This window comes from Ochotona princeps, chromosome 21 (assembly GCF_030435755.1).
Source record: "Ochotona princeps isolate mOchPri1 chromosome 21, mOchPri1.hap1, whole genome shotgun sequence".
Taxonomy (NCBI): Eukaryota; Metazoa; Chordata; class Mammalia; order Lagomorpha; family Ochotonidae; genus Ochotona; species Ochotona princeps.
The window spans coordinates 32,650,835-32,670,282 of NC_080852.1; the positions used below are offsets into that span (position 1 = coordinate 32,650,835).

At 54.8% G+C, this 19,448-nt stretch overlaps 1 protein-coding gene across 1 annotated transcript in view; it reads left to right on the forward strand.

The window, feature by feature from the left end:
* The window catches only part of NUP210 (nucleoporin 210), a 66,249-nt gene extending 47,011 nt beyond the window's left edge, over positions 1–19,238 (forward strand). Inside the window, exons 24-40 of the mRNA XM_004581365.4 lie at positions 1,336–1,398; positions 1,509–1,688; positions 3,762–3,842; positions 4,802–4,933; positions 5,513–5,671; positions 6,616–6,707; positions 8,157–8,331; positions 8,891–9,066; positions 10,396–10,616; positions 11,752–11,888; positions 13,180–13,303; positions 14,146–14,292; positions 15,239–15,489; positions 16,198–16,414; positions 16,644–16,739; positions 16,822–16,905; positions 17,925–19,238. Of these exons, the coding sequence (XP_004581422.2) occupies positions 1,336–1,398; positions 1,509–1,688; positions 3,762–3,842; positions 4,802–4,933; positions 5,513–5,671; positions 6,616–6,707; positions 8,157–8,331; positions 8,891–9,066; positions 10,396–10,616; positions 11,752–11,888; positions 13,180–13,303; positions 14,146–14,292; positions 15,239–15,489; positions 16,198–16,414; positions 16,644–16,739; positions 16,822–16,905; positions 17,925–18,028 (2,439 nt within the window). The 3' untranslated portion in view covers positions 18,029–19,238. The remainder of the gene's footprint in view (positions 1–1,335; positions 1,399–1,508; positions 1,689–3,761; positions 3,843–4,801; positions 4,934–5,512; positions 5,672–6,615; positions 6,708–8,156; positions 8,332–8,890; positions 9,067–10,395; positions 10,617–11,751; positions 11,889–13,179; positions 13,304–14,145; positions 14,293–15,238; positions 15,490–16,197; positions 16,415–16,643; positions 16,740–16,821; positions 16,906–17,924) is intronic.
* The last annotated feature ends 210 nt before the right edge of the window (positions 19,239–19,448 follow it).

Genomic DNA, 19,448 nt, shown 5'->3' on the forward strand with positions numbered 1-19,448 from the left:
GCAGCTACTTCTCACACTGCATGGCCAGCCCACCTGGGGAGGAGGGGTGTCTCCTGCAGTAGGCCAGATGTGCTAGGGACAGTTCAGGAGGACACCACAGAGAGGCCACGTTGCATTCTGTGTCCTTAAATGTTTTCTCAGAAGGCAGCTGTCAGCAGGCCCGGCGATCTGGGAGGCAGCAATTAGGCTGAAAGAACTAGTGGGAAGGATGGAATTTACTCCACATTAGGAGTCAAGAGGCTCAAGGGAGTGTGCCTTGTCACAGGGCAAGGGGACAAGCAGGGCCTGCTCCCAGAAAGCATGGTCTGGCAGCAGTTCGAGACTAATATGTCAGACAGTCATCCCAGAGCCAGTGTGCTGTGCATGCAGTGACAGCTGTAGAACCAATCCCTGGAGCAGGTGGTCCCTGCCTGGCCTCTGTGTGGGACTGGTGTCAGGCTTGATGGCAGCCCTGCAGTAGTCAGGAGCCACTGCAGCTACGGCCAGGACTACTGCCTGAGTGTGTCCTGCCACACTGAAGGCACCTGCCTGCATCCTCCATGGGGCTTGGCCATGAAGGGGCCTCTGGCCTTCATTAATCCCTGCTCCAAGGCTGGGGGAGGCGGCATGTGCCTGCAGAAGGAAGCACACCTCTGCGCTCCTGGTGAGGAGGAAGTCATCTCTGTCTATAAATAGCATAGCCCTACGGAGATTAATCCTTGCACACAAAGCAGGCCTTGGCCGGCTGGCATGCACACTCACCTCCAATCCCTTGTTATGCTCCTGCCCTGCAGGGGCTTGGGACGAAGCAGGAGGTGGGGCAGGGCTCTGCCACAGAGGTGGGCACCCCTGCACTCCTGCTCAATCCAGGCTTATCCCTGGGTCCCATTTATTCTTTGGAAGATGCTGAGGGCATTGAGAGAGAACTATCCTAAGGCTTTTTTGTTTTACAGTAGAAATTTGGAGAAATTGAGGGGAAAAGACAGCTTTCCAAAGAGGAGTCAGGCTCTGGAAGCCAGTGGTCTGTGCAGAGTTATCAGGTCCCAGCCTGCGGGACTGCTCTACCTCATGTCTGTGGCCCTGGCTCTGTTGTCTGGCCTTGAGAACCCTGTGCCCTGGGGCATGTGGCGAGGGGTGTCCTTGTCTCTTGTGGTTAGATGCCTGGTGAGGTGGCATATGCTCACGAACAGAGCACATCCCAGCAAGCCTGAGTTTTCGCTGCAAGGAGAGACACAAACTGGCCCATGGGAGTGCATCGGACTTTACATTGTCATCTCATGACAGTGTCCCGTGAGACCGTGCGTGGCCATGAAAGCTGGGAACATCTTGGACTCTGTCTTGTGTCTCCATACACAGGTCTTTCCTCCGTTCATGCTGATACCCAGAAAGGTGACACTGATCATTGGAGCCACCATGCAGGTAGGAACCCGGTGCCCCCACAAGGGGCTCCATCCTTAGCCGAGTGCAGATGGGCCGAGCCCAGCAGCTCCCGTAGGCGCTGATGGGAACCTGTGTTTCTTGTCCTTCAGATCACCTCTGAGGGCGGCCCCCAGCCTCAGTCCAACATCCTCTTCTCCATCAGCAATGCAAGTGTCGCAAATGTGAGCAATGCTGGGCTGGTGCGTGGCCTTGCCATTGGCAATGCCACAGTATCTGGGGTCGTCCAGGCTGTGGATGCAGAGACTGGCAAGGTCATTGTTGTCTCTCAGGTAAGAGATGGCACTGTTAGAACCTTCCCTTGCCCTGGGACAGTACACTCTGGGACTGGGCTCATTTCCTGGTGGCTGAGATAGGTGATGCCTAGTGTCCTTTCCTGGGTTTGGTCTCTGCCTCCAAGGACTGGCTGTCTGTAAGGACTCTGATTCAGCAGCCCCTGCCAACCAGGGGGCATCATGCATCATGAGGCTACTCCTCTCTGACCGAATCTCCCCATCTTTCCAACCCCTGCTTACAGGACACAGGTTTCGAACACCCAGGGACATCCCAATGAGCAGTGATGATTGTTGTGATGGCAGATACTTGCCTTTGTCAGGCCATTATGCCCTTGTATGTGGCTGTCTCTGTTTGTAGACAAGGAGCCCAAAGGACACCCTTGTGGCTTAGGGCTGCTGTGAGACAGTTCTGAGAAGTGGCCCCAGGGGGTGCCTGTGGGAGGGGAGGGTGCTGTGGCTCAGAGGTGCAGCCTGTGTCCTCAGATGGCTGTGCTAGAGCGTGGATAATTGAAAATCAATGGCATTTCAAACCTGGATTTGTATTCTGGGAGAAAAAGAAAACCTGAGCTACCACTAGCATCTTTCATTCAGCCAGAGGTTAAGTTAGCTTGCATCTGTCTTAGTGGAGTGGGAAGAATACCCAGCTGCTTTTTCAGATCAACGAAGCTGGAAGCCAAGTCAGGGGTCTCTTGTCCTAGGAACAGCTTTGTTGCTGTCAGTGGCATTGAGTCCAAGCAGGGGAAAGTCAGCATCTGGGGAGCCTGACAGTTTCCTTCCTTTCCCAGGGGTGCAAAGGACTCTGGTCCTTTGCAACAGAGGAGGGAAATCATTTTCTCCTGGAAAAATCCCAGGGCCCAAAGCTACAGGTATTTGTTTCTGTCCTGTCCCACTTCATCTACTGGGGTCTCACTCAGCTGCCCAGCCATCTGGGCTGTAGGAGAAGCATTTGTTTAATCATGTTACGAGAATTAGAACAAGGACACAGTTTCTCAGAACTAACTGCCTGAGTCTTCACCCCATCAGGTCCCCTGGCAAAAGTCTGTCAGAACCTCTAATCTCAGAACACCATAGACCACTTATGGTTGAGCAGGAGCCATCCAGTGCTTGTCTCCCCAGGCTGTGTTTGATCCAACATTGAGTTCATTGACTGACTCCCTTTGCTAGCTGTTTCCGAGGCCACCTCTGCGAGTGTGCCGGTTAAATCACAGAGCCTGTCTGACTCACAGGTAGATGGCCTGGTTCTGTGCTTCAATTGTGTAAAAACAGCAGGAAGACAGCAACAGCACAGGAGGGGCAGTGCCTAGAAAGTAAGATGCACAAGCAGGGAAAGTCTTCCTCTTGCTTCTAAAGAAAGCAGTGCAGCCTCAGGAACTGACTCACAGTCTTCACCCCACCCCCTTGGAAAGTTCCTTCTGGAGTCTAGACAGGCAGAGGCCTGGCCTGGCTGGGGCCTGTGTGACTCTGGTGATGCTCCAGTCCAGATCACACAGAACCTGCGTTCTAAGGTCAAGAGCTGGCCCAGGCCTAGCAGGAAGAGACTGAGTGGTAAGATGGACAAAGGAAAGGAGGAGGGGTTCTTTCCAAGCACCTTAAATAGGTTCAGCCTGAGCGCGTGAGGGTTTCAGAGGTCTGATTTGAACGTGGCATCAGAACCATGAAATAGCCAAGAAGGTTGGTCTTGGGCTGGGAAAATAGGGCATGGAATTCAGAATTGGTTCTAAGAAGTCTCTGCCAGGCTTCTCTATTTGTCCCTATAGCTGCTTGGTCAAAGACAGTGGACTGGATTTGTCATGGGGAAGGCCTGGAGACCTGTTCTGGGAATGCTGCCCAGCCTGGACAAGAGTGGAATCTGGGTCCTGCTGCCATGTTCAGTGCTTACCTGGAGCACCGGGACCAGAAGAAGTGGCTGGAACTCCTGATGCCTGGGAAGGGAGCTGTGGGCAGAGGAGCATGGACTCCCTGACATCCTCTGGGTGCTTTTTAGCCATGAGACTTAGCAAAGCCTCCTGAAACCACCCTCACTGAACCAACTACTACCAGTCTGCCTGAGTCCCCAAACCCTCTCTCTAGGACCTTGTGGAGGTGGAGGTGCTGCAGCTTCGGGCCGTGAGGATCCGTGCCCCCATCACACGGATGAGGACCGGGACCCTGGTGAGTGGGAAACCTGCTGGTAGGCCTTGATCTTCCAATGCCGACTCCAAATGAGCCCCTGTGCTGGCACAACCCTGCACTTGCCCCTTATTGCCCCCACTGTGCCATAGAGCCCTGCTCAAGCTTCAGTGCCTGCCCTGATCCTGGGGGATGGACATCCATTACTCTCTTTAGCACACAGTTCCTTTGTGGTAGCATTTGTCCCATTAGCTTCTGCATGCACATCTTTACCCTGCTCTTCTAGGATGCTGTCTCCATGTCCCACATAGCACCGGCACCCGAGACACAACCAAAGTGCACTTACCCTGTGCTTAGCTCTGTGTGTAGTAACCCCACTGGTGGGAAAGCCCCTCATCAGCCAAGGACCACCAGAACACTTCCCTAGCACCTTCTGGGACTGGTGGGCAACATCAGAGCTCCACAGAGCTTGGTGTCAGAATCATCTCTGTGTTGCCGATGAGCCAGTGAGTTCACAGAAGGCTTGGACGGTGCCCTCAGAGCTCGTGTGGCTGACTCCATGGGCCAGCTTCCTCAGCACCTGCATTTGCTGCCCCATGTCAGACACTTGGCAGTTACAGGCTGGATAATTTGGTGGGTCCCACCTGACCCACCTGCTGTGAGCAGGGACCCCTGTTAGATTAGGATGGACCCACACAGAGACCTCCAGGCCTTGGGTAGCTGGAGGGCCCAGGCATCGCAGAGGTGCAGGGGAACATTCCAAAGATGGTGTCTAGGCTGTGAGGAGCACAGCCTAAGCAGGAGGCACGGAGTTGGATAGGGGCTAGTTTGACCTCTCATTAGCTCTGCTGTTTGCTCAGACTTTTCCAGTACTGTACCATGTCCTTCTGTGGTTTTGGAAGACTTGGGCTCAGCTCCCAGTGCATGTGGGATGCAAAGAAACCATGAGGACATTCCTAACTCAGGGGACATGGGTCATAGGGCCTCGCTTCTTCTCACAGATGCCTGTGTACATCACCGGAATCACCAACAACCAGAACCCTTTCTCCTTCGGCAATGCCGTGCCAGGACTGACCTTTCACTGGTCCGTCACCAAGCGGGATATTCTGGACCTCCGAGGGCGGCACCAGGAGGTAATCCACCCCACTCCAGAGCCCTCTACTACTTCCTGCCATGGGTCAACACTCTCCCAAATGCCCACCTAAAGGGGTGGCTTGAAAGATTATTTTCTGCCTTGTCTGTGCTTGGTCTAGGGGCCTGGGCTGAGAACTAAGCAGTCTAGGGTTTTTCTAAAGGCCCCCCCAAAGTCACCTTCTAGTGTGACATGAATGCTTTCTGCTCCCTTGCCTGCTGGGGCTGGCTCCCTACCCCTTGTACCTGGGCTTCTGCAGGGCTCCCATGATCTCTGAGCAATGGCCTATGAATAGGACAGGCTCTGTGGGCCAGGCTACAAGGTCAAAGCCAGCTGGGTGGGTCATCACTCAGAGAACCTCAAGGTTGAGGTGCCACTCATAAAGCTGACAGCCTTTCCCAGGCACTTCCATACCAAGAGGAAGCACAACCCTGGGGCTAGGCAGGAAGGCAGCTGCCTTTGAGGATGGGCAAGATACTCTCAGGTGGGACCCAAGAGTCCAGGCCCACTCGTTCAGCTCTGCCTTAAGGACACTGTACCCCAGGCTTTTCCCTGGAACCATAGATCATGTCTTTGCCAGGCCTCCATCCGGCTCCCCTCACAGTACAACTTTGCCATGAATGTGCTCGGGCGGGTGAAAGGCCGCACAGGGCTAAGGGTGGTGGCCAAGGCCATGGACCCCACCGCTGGACAGCTACATGGCTTCGCCCAAGAACTCTCTGATGAGATCCAGATCCAGGTAAGAGACAAGGGGCAGAGCTGTGTGTGGGAGGGACTGGCTCCTTTTTCCGCTAGTGCCACACTTCAACTGGACCAGGGATCAGAAAGGGGGACACTGGTGTCAGGCAGGACTGTCCTGCCCCCAAGAAGTCTATCTCCCACCCCCAAGAAGTCTATCTCCTGTGGCGAGTTGGGCCTGGTGCTGTGGGGCCCAGTGACATTCCAGGGTCAGTGGGGCCTGGAGTCTGCATAACCTAATATGGCTCATTGGAGCAGGTGGTTAGGTTACAGAGAGTCAGAGACAGAGACAAAGAGCTCCTCCATCTGCTGATTCACTCCCCATAAGACCACAATGGCTATAGCTATAACTGGGCCAGCTGCAAGTCAGCAGCCAGGAGCTTCTTCCAGGTCTCCCATGTGAATACAGGGACCTAAGGACCAGCACCATCTTCTACCGCTTTCCCAGACCATTATTAGGGAGCTGGATCAGGAGTGGAGCAGCTGGGACTTGGATTGGTGCCCATGTAGGTTGCTGCTGTGTCAGATGGTTGTTCTACCCACTATACCACCACATCAGCCCCCTGAGAGGAGGTTCTGAGATGGCAGCAGCAAGGGGCATGTACCTCAGGGAGACATAGAGGCTCAGTTCAGGCAGAGCTACAGCCAAGCAGGACCCTGAGCCCCGCATGCGTGCACCCTGGCAGGGTTCCCTGTTTCCTGGCTCTGTGTGGCTTTTGCCATCAGGGAATACAAACTGCACCTGCCTGCTGTTTTCTCTTCTCGCTGGGGCCTCTCTTACAGGTCAGCCCTCCCCAACTCACCCCTAGCTACCTGGCAGGTGCTGCTCACCGATTTCCTCATCTCTGCTCTCCCCTTGGCTCCTGCCGCTAGGAGATAAGCAGATCCCTGTGCCAGGCATGTCTCACCAGAGCCACAGGAAATGACGCTGTCTGCCTTCTCCAGGTGTTTGAAAAGCTGCGACTGCTGAGCCCTGCAATAGAAGCAGAGCAAATACTGATGTCACCCAATTCCCTTCTAAAGCTGCAGACAAACAGGTGCGTGATTCACCCCTTGTTTTCCCGCGACTCGTTTGTCAGTCGTCAGGAGCTGTGGGTGCTCTCAGTGGATCCTTCCTTGCTTTGTGCCCAGATGAATCCTCTGTGTCCCTGCTTGGCCTGCCTGCTGGCTTCCCTTGCTGCCTTCCCCATTTCCTCTGCTTGCCACCCAGAAACCTCATCCTGCCTGGTAGCTGCTGAAATCTGTCCTTTAAAACGGGGACAGTATGCCAACACAGAATGCTTAATTTTTCAAATCCCTGAACCCCCACATCAGGTATCTAAGACTTGCCACTTAAAGAGCAGCCTCTGAGGCTGCAACTATAGTGGCTTTGGGGGCCACAGCAAAATGCAAACCTTGGAAATGGCCCAGCCCCACCAAAGCAGAATTGGAGCTCTGAGGGGATGCCTAGGCAGGGGTGTAGCACCCAGGAACTTCTGTGCAGTACTGCTTTAAAGCAGGGGCGAAGGTTAGCTCAAACTTCTGATTCCCAGAGGGCAGGCGTCTTTCCCACTGTGAGTCGCATTTGAGTGACAGTTACAAAATGGGACACTGTGTGAGCCACACAGCCATTATAGACTACACAGTCATCCATGCAGGGGTTTGTTCAGTCAGAAGGAACAAAATGCCAGCTCTGGGGACACTGAGACGCACAGTGCCTTGGAGGACAAGAGCCCAAGAAAGGCTGTGTGACAGCCATGGGCAGTGTTAGAGCCAGTGTCCAAAGTAGAGCTTGGCACAGTAGGAACAGGGTTTCCGCGGGTCGTGAGGAAGGAGATGGCCACGAGGGCAGAGGCTTTGCCCTGCTTGGGGTCTTCTGTAGGAGGCTGCCGGGCTGAGGCAGAGGTGAGAGGCAGCCAGCCTGGGATCCAGAGGCTGTTACCTTCCATTTCTTTTGTATTTGTGACTGTCAGAGTGTAGTTTGCCCAAGGGCAAAACCAGTGGTTTACACAAGCCTCTCCTAGCTGCAGCCCATTTTCTTCCTGTTAGGAGCCCTTGGGACATCAGAAGGGACAGGGGTGTATGTCCTGTTCACAATTGAGAAAGTCAAAGCTGAGGGGACATTAAGGGCACATGGCTGCCAACAGGGGCTGTTAGGGCTGGCACGAGGTCCCAGCCCACTCAGGCCCAGCTGCCTGATTTCTGCAAAATAACAAGGGTTGGCCTGCAGAACCCTTCTGGCAGAATCAGTAGCCGTGGGTGCTGATGGAGGAGGCACAGGCCTTGCTGACTCTCTCCCTGCTTGCTGCTCCGAGAAGAGGGAGGAACTGCAAGCTGCCTGCCGCACCATCCTGACTCAGGTTTGCCAGTGACAGCCAAGGCGGCAGGCGCTGGCAGCGGGGGACTCCAATGCACTGCACCCCCTAGATGGGGCATTTTTCTTGTCTTTGGGCCTGTGCCCACCTCTTCTGCTGTCAATGGTCAATACACATGTGTGTCTCCCAAAGGGATGGCGCAGCCTTTCTGAGCTACCGACTTCTCGATGACCCTGAGAAGGCTTCCGTGGTGCGTGTGGACCAGAAGGGCTTCCTGGCAGCGGGCTCTGCCATTGGGACGTCCACACTGGAGGTGGTTGCCCAGGAGCCTTTTGGGACCAACCAGACCGTCGTTATTGCTGTAAAGGTGGGATCCAGTGGGTCCCTTGTCAGGTGCCAGTGTGACCATATTCACCTCTAACTGTGAAACTAGAGTTGGGAATTTATTTAAGAATCAGGCAGTGGGTTAGGGAAGGGCCAAACTCAGAACAGAGTGCCTGGGTTCCATACCTGCCTTTGGCTTCTGCCTCTAGCTTCCTGTTCATATGGACCCTGGGAGGCAGGGGGATGGCACAGGTGATGGGTTCCTGCCACTTACATGGGCGTCTAAGGTCGAGCTGCTGGCTCCAACCCCAGGCAGTGCAGGCATCTGGGGAGCCAGGACCAGGCAGAACCAAAGCATTTGTAGCCCGAGGGGGGGTGGTACTACTTCAATGGGAAAAACCATCTCATTTTTCCAAAGTTGTCAACTTTGAGTGATATTGGCCCTCTGTGTGGGAGGTGGGGCCCTTGTCCCTGTGTCAGGACATCTCAGGAAGTGTCCCTCCTGGAACTTTTGGAACAGATATCTTCTCTCCAGGAGGCAGGTTTGTGGAAAGCTCTTTCCCCAGCTCAAGTTGTCACCTTATCTGCCCTTGGTTCCCCAGGTGTCTCCTGTGTCTTACCTGCGCATTTCCATGAGCCCTGCTCTGCACACCCAGAACAAGGAGGCCCTAGCAGCCCTGCCTTTGGGAATGACTGTGACCTTCACTGTCCACTTTCATGACAACACTGGTGACGTCTTCCACGCTCATAATTCCATCCTCAACTTTGCCACCAACAGGTAGGCTGTGGGTGCTGCTCCTGTTTCAGTGACAAGACCTGGCGCAGGTGCCACGTCTTGACACAGAGGCAAATGCCATGGCTTAAGGTTGTTGGTTCTGTGTCGTTTCCAGGAGAGGGATGTGCCATGCCCCATGGGGCCACATGGAGAAGCACCAGGGTTAAGGGTGCGTTGAATGGGGACAGTATGCCTCATAGGGCAGTAGCATGGAGGCCTGGGTTACTCACAAGATTTTCATACACCCGTGATGGGTGGACTGTGGGGGAGTTAGGGAGGGATATTCGTGTCTGTGGATCCTGCCCTGTCATCAATGGATTTCAACCTTCAAGCACTTCTGAAAGCTGTAAAAGTGGGCTGAGTAGAGCCTCTGCTTTGCTCAGGCTTCAACCTGGAGGGGGTACAACTCCACACGTGTTAAAACACACTGGCTTCTCATTGCCACCCAACTGTACAGGGCCAGAGAGGGCAAGCCATGTGCCAAAGGCCGCACAGCAAGATGTGAGGTTTGCATACCTGATCGCATCCCAGCTCTGAGGGCAGCTCTTGCAGGCTGGCTCTTGGGTGAACCAAGGACAGCCTCAGGTCTGCTGTGAAGAGAAAGTGGTGAAGAGATCCATGTCCTCAGCCTGGCCTGCCAACGTCTGAGTCCAGGGAGCAGCAACCGGAGCTGCTGGAGTGATGATATCCCCTGGGCAGGGGTCTTAGAAATGCACATTTCATACAGCCCATAGAGAGGGCCCATTCCTAGGGCACAATACACCCCAACTCCAAGGAGGACCCCCAAGTGACAGCCCCAGAGGGAGGAGTTGAGCATAACATAGGCTATAGGGACTGCTCTTGAATACCTTATGGTGAGCAGGTGTTGCAGACTGTTCCAGCCTGGGCTTCGCAGGGCCCTGCCACGGATATGTTCTGCTGCTGCACATGGCCAAGGGCAGGATGTGAGGGATATCACATGGTGGAAACTAGCATCAGGCCTCATTCTAGCCCAGGCTGTGCCCTTAGAGGAGTCTGTGGTCATAGTTAAGGCAGGTAAGCTTCCTGAGCCTTTGCATCACACCTGTCACATGTGGTACGTGGCACGGTGACCTTTGGTAGCCCACAGGGCTCCACTACTACAATGTCTGCCCAGCATAAGCCTTAGTCTCCTAGGACAGGGTCACCCTGGAGGAAATGGAGCTGGCCCTCCTGCCCTTGGCCTCCTGCACATAGGTAGGAGTCCAAGTGGGCTGTGTCTGAGCCTGGAGTCTGAAGCGCGGCCCCACAGAGGACTCTGGCTGTGTATCTGCTGCCCTGAGACTGAGGGCCCTGGTTTGTCTCCTGTGCCAGGGATGACTTTGTGCAAATTGGAAAGGGGGCCGCCAACAACACCTGCGTCATCCGCACGGTCAGTGTGGGCCTGACGCTGCTCAGTGTGTGGGACTCTGAGCAGCCCGGCCTCTCTGACTTCGTGCCACTGCCTGTTCTGCAAGCCATCTCTCCCGAGCTGCCTGGAGGCGTGGTGGTTGGGGATGTCCTCTGCCTCTCCACCATTCTCACCAGCCTCGAAGGTAAGTGGGACCTGAGGTAGGGTATGGGAACTCGGCTGGGAGGATGGGGACAAGTGCCTGGGGACTGCCCCTTGCCAGCAAGGTTGCATCACCCCCACCCTAATCTGAGGCTCCTTCTGCCTGGCATTTGCAGCTCTTACTAAGGCCCAGGCACACCACTCCTCAGTGTCTTGTTATTGGCTGCTTTGCCCTGCAGAGACCAGGTTGAGATGTGGCCACAGAGATCACTTGGACTATGTGGTTCCCATGCCATGACCCCATGACTGCCTACAGAGCAGCTCTCATCTCCTCTGCTGTACTTCAGCACCAGCTCAGAAAATGCCCACTCTATGGAGCTGCCCTGCATTGTCACCATGGTCAAGCAGTGGCCTCCAGTGTGTGGCTAATGTGATTTGAGAACCAAATTGATTATTTTAATGAGTTCAGTGGCCAGAGCCACCATAAAGGACAACATCACTGCGGGAAACTTAAGCCGGAGCTAGATACCAAGCCATCCATTGCTCCCCGAACGTCAGCTGCTGGCAAACCACCTGACTGTCTACTCCATGTACAATTATTTTGTTAGAGTTTTAAAAAATTAGTTCCTTTCTTTTAAAAAAACTCATTAAATTCATTTTAAAAGAAAATTAAACACTACCTTTACAGAGAAATGAATGTAATCTGCCATAAATAGAAGGTGGTTATTGTTAAGTTCTTTTATGGTATTTTTGGTATAATGAGATTGACTTTGAACTTGGAAATGTGGTCTAGCGACAGCTCCAAGCTTGAAACGTTTTCTGCTTGCTAAAAATGGATTACTGACATGCAGAGGGTGGGGGATGGGTGGAGGCGGGTGGGCCTGCAGGGGGTTGGGCCTGTGGTCAGAGGTTGGTAGAACTTCACTGAAGGATAATGGAGAAAGACAGGGAGGTGTGGACACAGGGGAAAGGGGTGGGAGTTGAGAGCCAGTGCTCGACCACAGGCAGGCTGAGAGCAGGTGCAGTAGGGAAGCAGCAGGTGGCCACAGTGGTGGGAGTGTGAGCAGAGCCCAGCTGCAGAGCGGGCATCGAGCCTGGGCAGTGGGAGGTGGACGAAATGGTCTGTGGCTGAGTGTCCCGACGTGGGTGGGATGGTGACACCTGGCCCCCTTTCCCAGGTCTTTCAGGAACCTGGAGCTCTTCAGCCAGCAGCAACCTTGATGTTGACTCCAGGACCGGTGTGGCTGTGGCCCGGGATGTGGGCACTGTGACAGTTTACTACGAGGTTACCGGCTACCTGAGGACCTACAAGGAGGTGGGGCTTCTGGCAGGAGTGGCTGCACTGTTAGGGAGATCCTTGACTTTCTGCTCTACTTCCTGTACTCCCGGTGGCCCTTGGTGACCTGGGGGTGGGGGAGTGGGTATTGCAGACCTTCAGGATGTTACTTACCTTTGATCTGTGTGCCCTGGCTGTCCATATGCCATATGCTGTATATCACCGGAAATGATGCAACCGCGAGGGAGGGAGCTGTTAGCTGTGTTCTTCAGGGAACAACAATAAGGGGCAGTGTCTGCACAAACTTACGGCAAACACAACTGTGGTTTTTTTATAGCATTTTGACAGAGTTGATTGAACCTGTAACTTATGACTCCCTTTTCCATAAGGATAGAACACCCGGACAGCCGCAACCTGGCTCTGGGATGGGGACTGGTTCCCTCTGCTTGCAGACCTGTGCCTCCCGGGTTAAAATTCTATGTGACATAATACAATGTAATTACTGAAGTTAAATAATAAATAATTAAAAAAAAAAATTCTATGTGACAGTGTCAGGTGGCCTATTCAGCTCCCCTGCCCTCAGGCCAAGCAGCTAAGCCTGGCTGTAGTTGCTGGCATAGCTGGAGCAACCCAGTGATGGGCTCCCTGTGCAAAGCCAAACTTCTCCACAAATCACTTTCTGAGTCTTTCTGAAAGTGAGCGACACCTGTCTCCCTTCTCTCTGTCTCCAGCCAAGACTGGGGTTCCAAATAGGCCCCTTCCCCAGAGGCAGCTTGAGCTCTGCAGTATGAGTTGGGATAACCCAGCAGTTTGTTTATTGAGTGCTGTAGCTGTGTGGGGAACTGTGGTGGCTCTGGAAATCTGATGCAGATCAAGGCCCCCAGTAACAAAAAACAGCCAGAGTGGCCTGGAGAAGGAGCCTTGGGCCATGGCACGTGGGGTTCAAGAGCAGAGCCCTGCAGGGAGGACTCAGTCTTAGGGGGCACAGGAGTCTGGCTTTCTGATTAGATCCTGAGATATAATGGGCTTACTTGAGTGGTTATGAGTATGGTTTTAGAGCCAGGCTGTCTGGGTTCTAGTCCCTTCTTGACCACAGGGAGGCTGTGTGACCTGGGGCAAGCTGTTTCACTTCTGTGCCTTGATTCTCTTGCCTATGGAATGTGGTTGCTGTTTTGAAGGTGAAGAGTGAGACATTTGGGTTTGGTGCCTCAGTTTTGTCACCTATGAAATGGATACTGCCTGTATCGTAGGCTACAAGATGAAGTCACAAAATCACCCAGCATGGCACACACAATAAATGCTTAATGATACCCCTTCTCCTCCAACCTAGATTGTCATTGGGGTCCCTCAAAAGATCGTGGCCCATCGTGTGCACCCCATCCAGACTGACTTCCAGGAGGTCACGGCCTCCAGAGTGACCATTACCGTGGGAGACAGAAGCTCTAACCTAAGAGGTACAGTGAGCACATGTGTGTGGTCTCTGCCGGCCTGGGTTGGTTTTGTCATTCGCACTCGTACTAACCGTGGGGGGAGTATAGAACCTACACCCACCTGCTCCTTGCAGTTTTAGATAGGCTGTTCCTCCCTGAGCCAGGCTGGTAGAAGGAACCTTGTGAGGGCCCAGAGGCAACTTCTGGAGTTGGAAGTGGAATTTCAGTTGCCGGCCACTGTGTACTGTGTGCCACCATTAATGGTAAAAGCCAACAACCAAGCAGGGCCAACTGCCTGTTTTGCCTTGTATAATTACCTCTCTCAAGTCATGCACAGAACATTCAGCCTCCTTCCTTGCCTGTCACAACCCCAAACAGCAGCTGCAAAAATAAATACATCAATATGGGGCTGGTTCTTTTTCAGAACCACTTACTAGGGGGAATGAAACTCTGTTTCATTCTGACGACCAGAACAAACTCATTACAGCAGGGTCACATGCTTTTCCCACCTGGGCCCTGTTACTGTCCAGACTGCGCTCAGGGTGTCAGAGGACAGAGGTGACCATCCCAATACCCGGAAATAAATTGCCCATTTCCCCTGCTGATAGGAGCGAAAGATTCACATTAGTGGGCCTGGCATATGAGCCATGTCTCTGGATGCAAGCTCTAGAGCAAATGCAGAAATTATCCATGATTCAGTGACCTTTCCTCACCCCATATCATTTATTCTTGTCTTCTCTGAGTGACAGCACTGTCACCCAGCTGTGGGCAGGTGCTGTGGGGTGCAGATGTGTTCCTAGCTAGCTAGCCTCCCTGGGGCCTCGGGGCACCTCGTCACACCCTTCTCCCCCACTCTCTGTCTCCAGGTACTTGCTCCCCTGCACAGCTGGATGTCATTGAGACCTTGCACCCCGAGTCGCTCATCAGCTGTCAGCTGCACTTCAAGCAGGATGTCTTCGATTTCCCAGCCCGTGACATTTTCACTGCAGAGCCGGGTTTTGACACTACTCTGGGTAAAGCTGCAAGGGTCTGGAAGCCAAAGCAGCCCAACAGAGTCTTTGCATTCGGACAGGCCTTGGGTCTTCTGTTCGTTTCTTTCATGCTGGCTGTGCATCTGTCCAGAGGGCAGAGGTCATTGGGAGCCCTGCCTGGGGATGAAAGCTAGGGCCTTGGGTTTTGTGGCTCTGTGCTAGTGTGGCTCTCCAGGCTGGTGTACCAGGCTGAGTCCCAGTTGTCCCCTCCTCACCACCGTACCCAGCAGAGAAGGTGCAGAATTCAGATTGGAGAACCCCAGATTGGCGTCCTCTGCTGCTGCCCCTCCTCTGCCTTGCCCTCTGTGAAATGGAGATGGTGCAGGCGAGAGAGGCAGTTGGAGGGGTTCTTTGCTGTGCAGTGTGTTTGAACATGGCTGCTCCCTAGCCTAGAAGCCAAAACAGCAGAGCTAAAGGCCAGCACCGTGGCTAACTCACCTAGGGGAGCCTTGCAGGTGCGGTCATGGTAGGAACTACAGCCGGGCATCCCACATCCAGGTTTGCAGAGCTCTAGGGAAACTTGAGTGGGACAGTCCATGCCACATGGACCACTGTGGGATCTGGGACTGCGGCTATCTTAGAGTCAGCTGTGGCTGGACTTGTGACCCAGTATCCATCTGCCATTAATTCATAATCACTCTGGCCAGACCAGACCAGCCCAGTTATCATGCTATGCTTCCTGCCTCAGAAGTGCCTCCTAGTGGTGGATCTGGAGTTTAGGAGATTCTGAGAGAGTGGAAGGGAGCTGCCAGAGGGTACATGGAAGGTATTGTTGCTCGTCTGGGATCCTGAACAGGAATTCCCAGGTCTCCTGGAGGAAGTGACATCTTACTTGGCCTCTGGAGATGCATAGGAGTTCCCCAGTCAGCAAGACAGGGGGGTGGAATGGGCGGTAAAGGGGACAAGGTGGGACTTCTTATTTTCACAGGCCAGTACCTGTGCACCGTCAGCATGCACAGGCTGACGGACAAGCAGCAGAGACACCTGAGCTTGAAGAAGACAGCCTTGGTGGTCACTGCCTCCCTCCCTGGCAGCCACTCCTCCACAGAGCAGGTCGGGGCCGAGGTACCCTTCAGCCCGGGGTTGTATGCTGACCAGGCTGAAATCTTCTTGAGCAACCACTACACTAGCTCTGAAGTCAAGGTCTTCGGTGCTGTGGAGGTCCTGGAGAGCCTGGAGGTGAGCGTCGTTCAGCCTATGAGGGCAGCACGTGGGGCAGTTTGTGCTCACTCTGTCTGCTGCTGGGCAGTGACCACACAGTGACAAGGGGGAGGAACAAAGACCTCACCTCTACTGGAAGCAAGTGCCACCCCCTCCTGCCCCTGCCCCAGGCCCCATCCACGCCGTCTGCTGGTGTCAGGCCAGGCTGGGGCGAGAGCTGGTGTGAAAGGATAAAGGCTTTTGTGCCCGCACCTTACCTTGTTTTGCTCACCATCCCGAGAGAGAGAGAGCAGTATAGTGCTGCTGACAGGGCTCTCCTGGGCCAGGAGAGAGCTGCTGGAGATGAGCCTATGACAGAGGGACACCAGTGTCTGATGCCTGGCGTTGCTTTACATTTTTGGGTGAATAACCTTTGATTAGAGTCCAGTGATCCCAAGTTACCCTTTCCTTGAGAAATACCCTGACCGTAAGTATTGCCTTCTGACGTGCAGACTGCACATTGTCCTTAAAATGTGACCCCCGGGTCATCACCTGCTGAGCAGATGCGCCTGGACAGACCCCCACACCGTGCTTGTAGGTCCTAGGAGGGAAGCCCAGTGTGTGCAGCTGATGAGGGTGCATCCACAGATGGGCTGGACACAGCTGCTGTCCTGCCTGTCAGTCCCGAGCCCCACTGGGGTCCGTAACTCTGGTACATGGTCCCTCCAAACCTGACCCCTCTTCCAGGTGAAATCCGGGTCCCCAGCTGTGCTGGCCTTTGCCAAGGAGAAGTCTTTCGGGCTGCCCAGCTTCATCACATACACAGTTGGCGTCTCAGACCCCACGGCGGGCAGCCAGGGCCCTCTGTCAACTGCCTTGACCTTCTCTAGCCCAGCCACCAGCCAGGCTGTCACCATCCCAGTCACCGTGGCTTATGTGCTGGATCGTCGTGGCTCTGGTCCTTGTGAGTCAGGAGGCGGGACATCTGCTAGCACAATTCTGGTGGGGAGGGGTTGAGCTGGAGCATCCTGGGTGTGTTGGAGGGATCAGGAAGAAGTGCAGAATGTCCCTCAAAGTGACAGGTACTTACAGGCATGCACATAGGCATGTGGGACTTGGGGCGCCCAGTTGATGAGTCAGGGATCCTGCCCTGACCTGGGCTTATGGGGACACATCTTTCCCTTTGATGGCAGATGGGGCCAGCCTCTTTCAACACTTTCTGGATTCCTACCAAGTCATGTTCTTCACACTGTTCGCTCTGCTGGCTGGGACAGCTGTCATGATCATAGGTGAGGCGGGCACCAAGGTCTCAGGGTGGAGTTAAATCAGGGTGCCTGGCCCCCCTGCACTGACAGCTGCGTGCTCTTGCAGCCTACCACTCTGTCTTCTCACCCCGGGAACTCGCCATGTCATCAGCCCTCACACCCCGCACCAGCCCACAGCACAGCCCTCACTGTAAGTAGCCCCTCACCCCCTGCAGAGGCCCCCAAGCAGAGCAGCTGCTCACCTGAGCCCCAGTGGGCACGTCCCTGGACTTGGGCAGAGGGACACCAGGGGCAGAGCCATGCCACGCTTTGTGTTGTGGGCAGGCTGGCAGCAGGCAGCACCACGCAGACTGCCCTTGGGTACTGGATGCCTACTGTGGGACCCTGCAAGAGAGCTCCATACCAAGTAGGGCCAGCTGCCTCAGAAGTGGGAGACCAGGCAATCCTGGTCCCCAGGGCTGCCCTCTGCAGCCCAGCTGTTTCTCAGGGGGGTCCCAGGCCTGGTAACCCTGCCCAAGTCCAGGGGACACCTCTCTCCAGGAATTGTGTTCCTCAAACTGCTCAGTGCCCAGCTGAGATGACTGTATTGGGCAGTCCTGGATGTCACTGAGCCCCTTCCCTGGTCGCATGCATGCACCCTCTCCCTCCTCTGTGCCAGGGTCCTCAAGGGGTCCATGGCACCATTTTACTGATGTGAATATTTTCCTGGCCAGCTGGATCCCAGACCTGCCCCTTCTGTGGCACCCGCCCGCCTCCCTGCACCCATGAAACAGAGCCTGGGAATGCTGTAGAAGGTTCCTGGGCTCACTTCTCTGCTGGCTCTGACAGCTGTGCCCTGTGTGGAGCCACACCAGGGACTTAGCACTGACAGCTAGAGTCTGTTTGTGCAGACTCCACCCTCCCTCCCTCCTGGGTCTTACAACTGACAGCTTGTTCTCCACAACCAGACCTCATACCCGGAAGCTCAGGGGTCATCCCCTCGGTCTATCTCATGGCCAGCCATTGTCTCTCATGTGTTGGGCACGCTTGGGAAGCCCCCTGTGAATGCATCTTCCTTCCTCTGCTGGCCACTAAGCTTTGGGCCAGTGCTAACAAGTGCTGGGGTGGACTGCTGGTAGTTCACCCACACTCGCCTTGGTTGGGACCCCACCATGTGTCTGAGAAGTGCCTGCCTGTCACTCATTTCTTTTCTGGAAATTCCCTCCCTAGATCTTGCTACACCATCGTCGATGACCTCTGTCACCTCGCTGCCTCCTGGTCGCAAAGCCAGCCCTCCCTCGGGGCTCTGGAGCCCAGCCTATGCCTCTCACTAGCCAATGCCCAGGGGCTGCACGCCGACAGCCCCAAGGCCAGGGACACCACTGCCACAGGTTGAGCCCCTGGAAACCCTAGTCCTGGTCTCCAGGCCAGCTTCGTAGCTGCCCATGTCTTGGTGGAGCTGGTAGTTAGGTTGTGCTGATGAGCTTAGATGTAGGGGCCTGAACATGATTGATTTCCACGCCGCGCCCCCGCCCCGGCCAGCTGCACTGTGCATGGCGGAGCAGGATTTCTGGATGCCGTGCAGTCCTAGTGTTGCTTTCCTAGCGGCAGTGAAGCGCTAATCAAAAGCCGCATGTTTGTATCTTATGTCACCTCTGGGTGACGCTTCTGTTGTGCTCTCAGGGAAAGGATTTTCTAGTTAGTTTAGGAGCTTTTTATATTGCTTTCCCTCACAAAACCTCTCTCTTTAGGCTGCTATGGCTCTTGGGGCAGGGTAGGGAGGGCAGACTCCTGGAGTATCCCCACTGCCCCCACTGCATGGGAAGAAGCCTCAGGAACTCTGCACCATGAAGTCCCTCCACACTTAGCCCCAGGGCACCCGTCAAGTCCTACGGGCTGCCCTGGCTTTGGGCTACAGCCAAGAAGACCATCTTCCATGTTTGTCTCACAAACGTCTGGTGTCCTGAGTGGGGGCCCTGCACTGTGCCTGGCCTGGCCTCCGTCACCAGAGTTTCTCATCCATAGGCAATGTCCTGGTGTGGCAGTAGGGGTCTTCTTTCTGCCTCAAGCCCTCCCCGACCCCGCCCTGTGCCCATCTGCTCTCAGAACCAGTGTTCCTCCCTCATTTCTGTGCATCCGCAGATCTGAGCCACTCCCCAGCCCGCAGGGACCTAGGCAGCTAAGCAGGGAGGACAGCAGGGGCCTGCCCTCCCAGCAGGTTAATTCCTCTCCCCAGTGCCCTGTCCAGGATCTGAGCCCCTTGGACTGCGCAGTCTGCTCATCTGAGCCAGGTTGGATTGCCCTCGGGAACCTCTCAGGGTCCCATGACTCAAGCCCACCATGTCTGCACACCACGCTCTCAGAGAGACCATGGTCAGGGTTCAGTGCGAGTTCGCTTCTGTTCTTGGGTTGGGCCGTGGCTCCTGGTGAAGCTGGAGGGGGAAGACTTGTGCCTTGCCTGTTACTTGAGCTCACACTGACACCCTGGATGTAGGAGGAGCTTTTCTACCTGGTTGTTTAATAAAGCTCCGTGTCTTTTCTTAAGAGGGGCGTGGTCATTGCTGGGATTTCCTGTGTCCTTAGGGGCATGGCTTCTGCCTTGCTGAGCACCCAAGCCTTCCACGGCTCCCCTCCCACCACAGCCGGTCCAGCCAGCCTGGGAGATGCCCAAGGATGAGAAGAGACCCTGCCCATGCGTCACCCCGGCCACCTCCTTCCTTCTGTGCCCTCTGACTGTGACCTCCCCACTCTCTC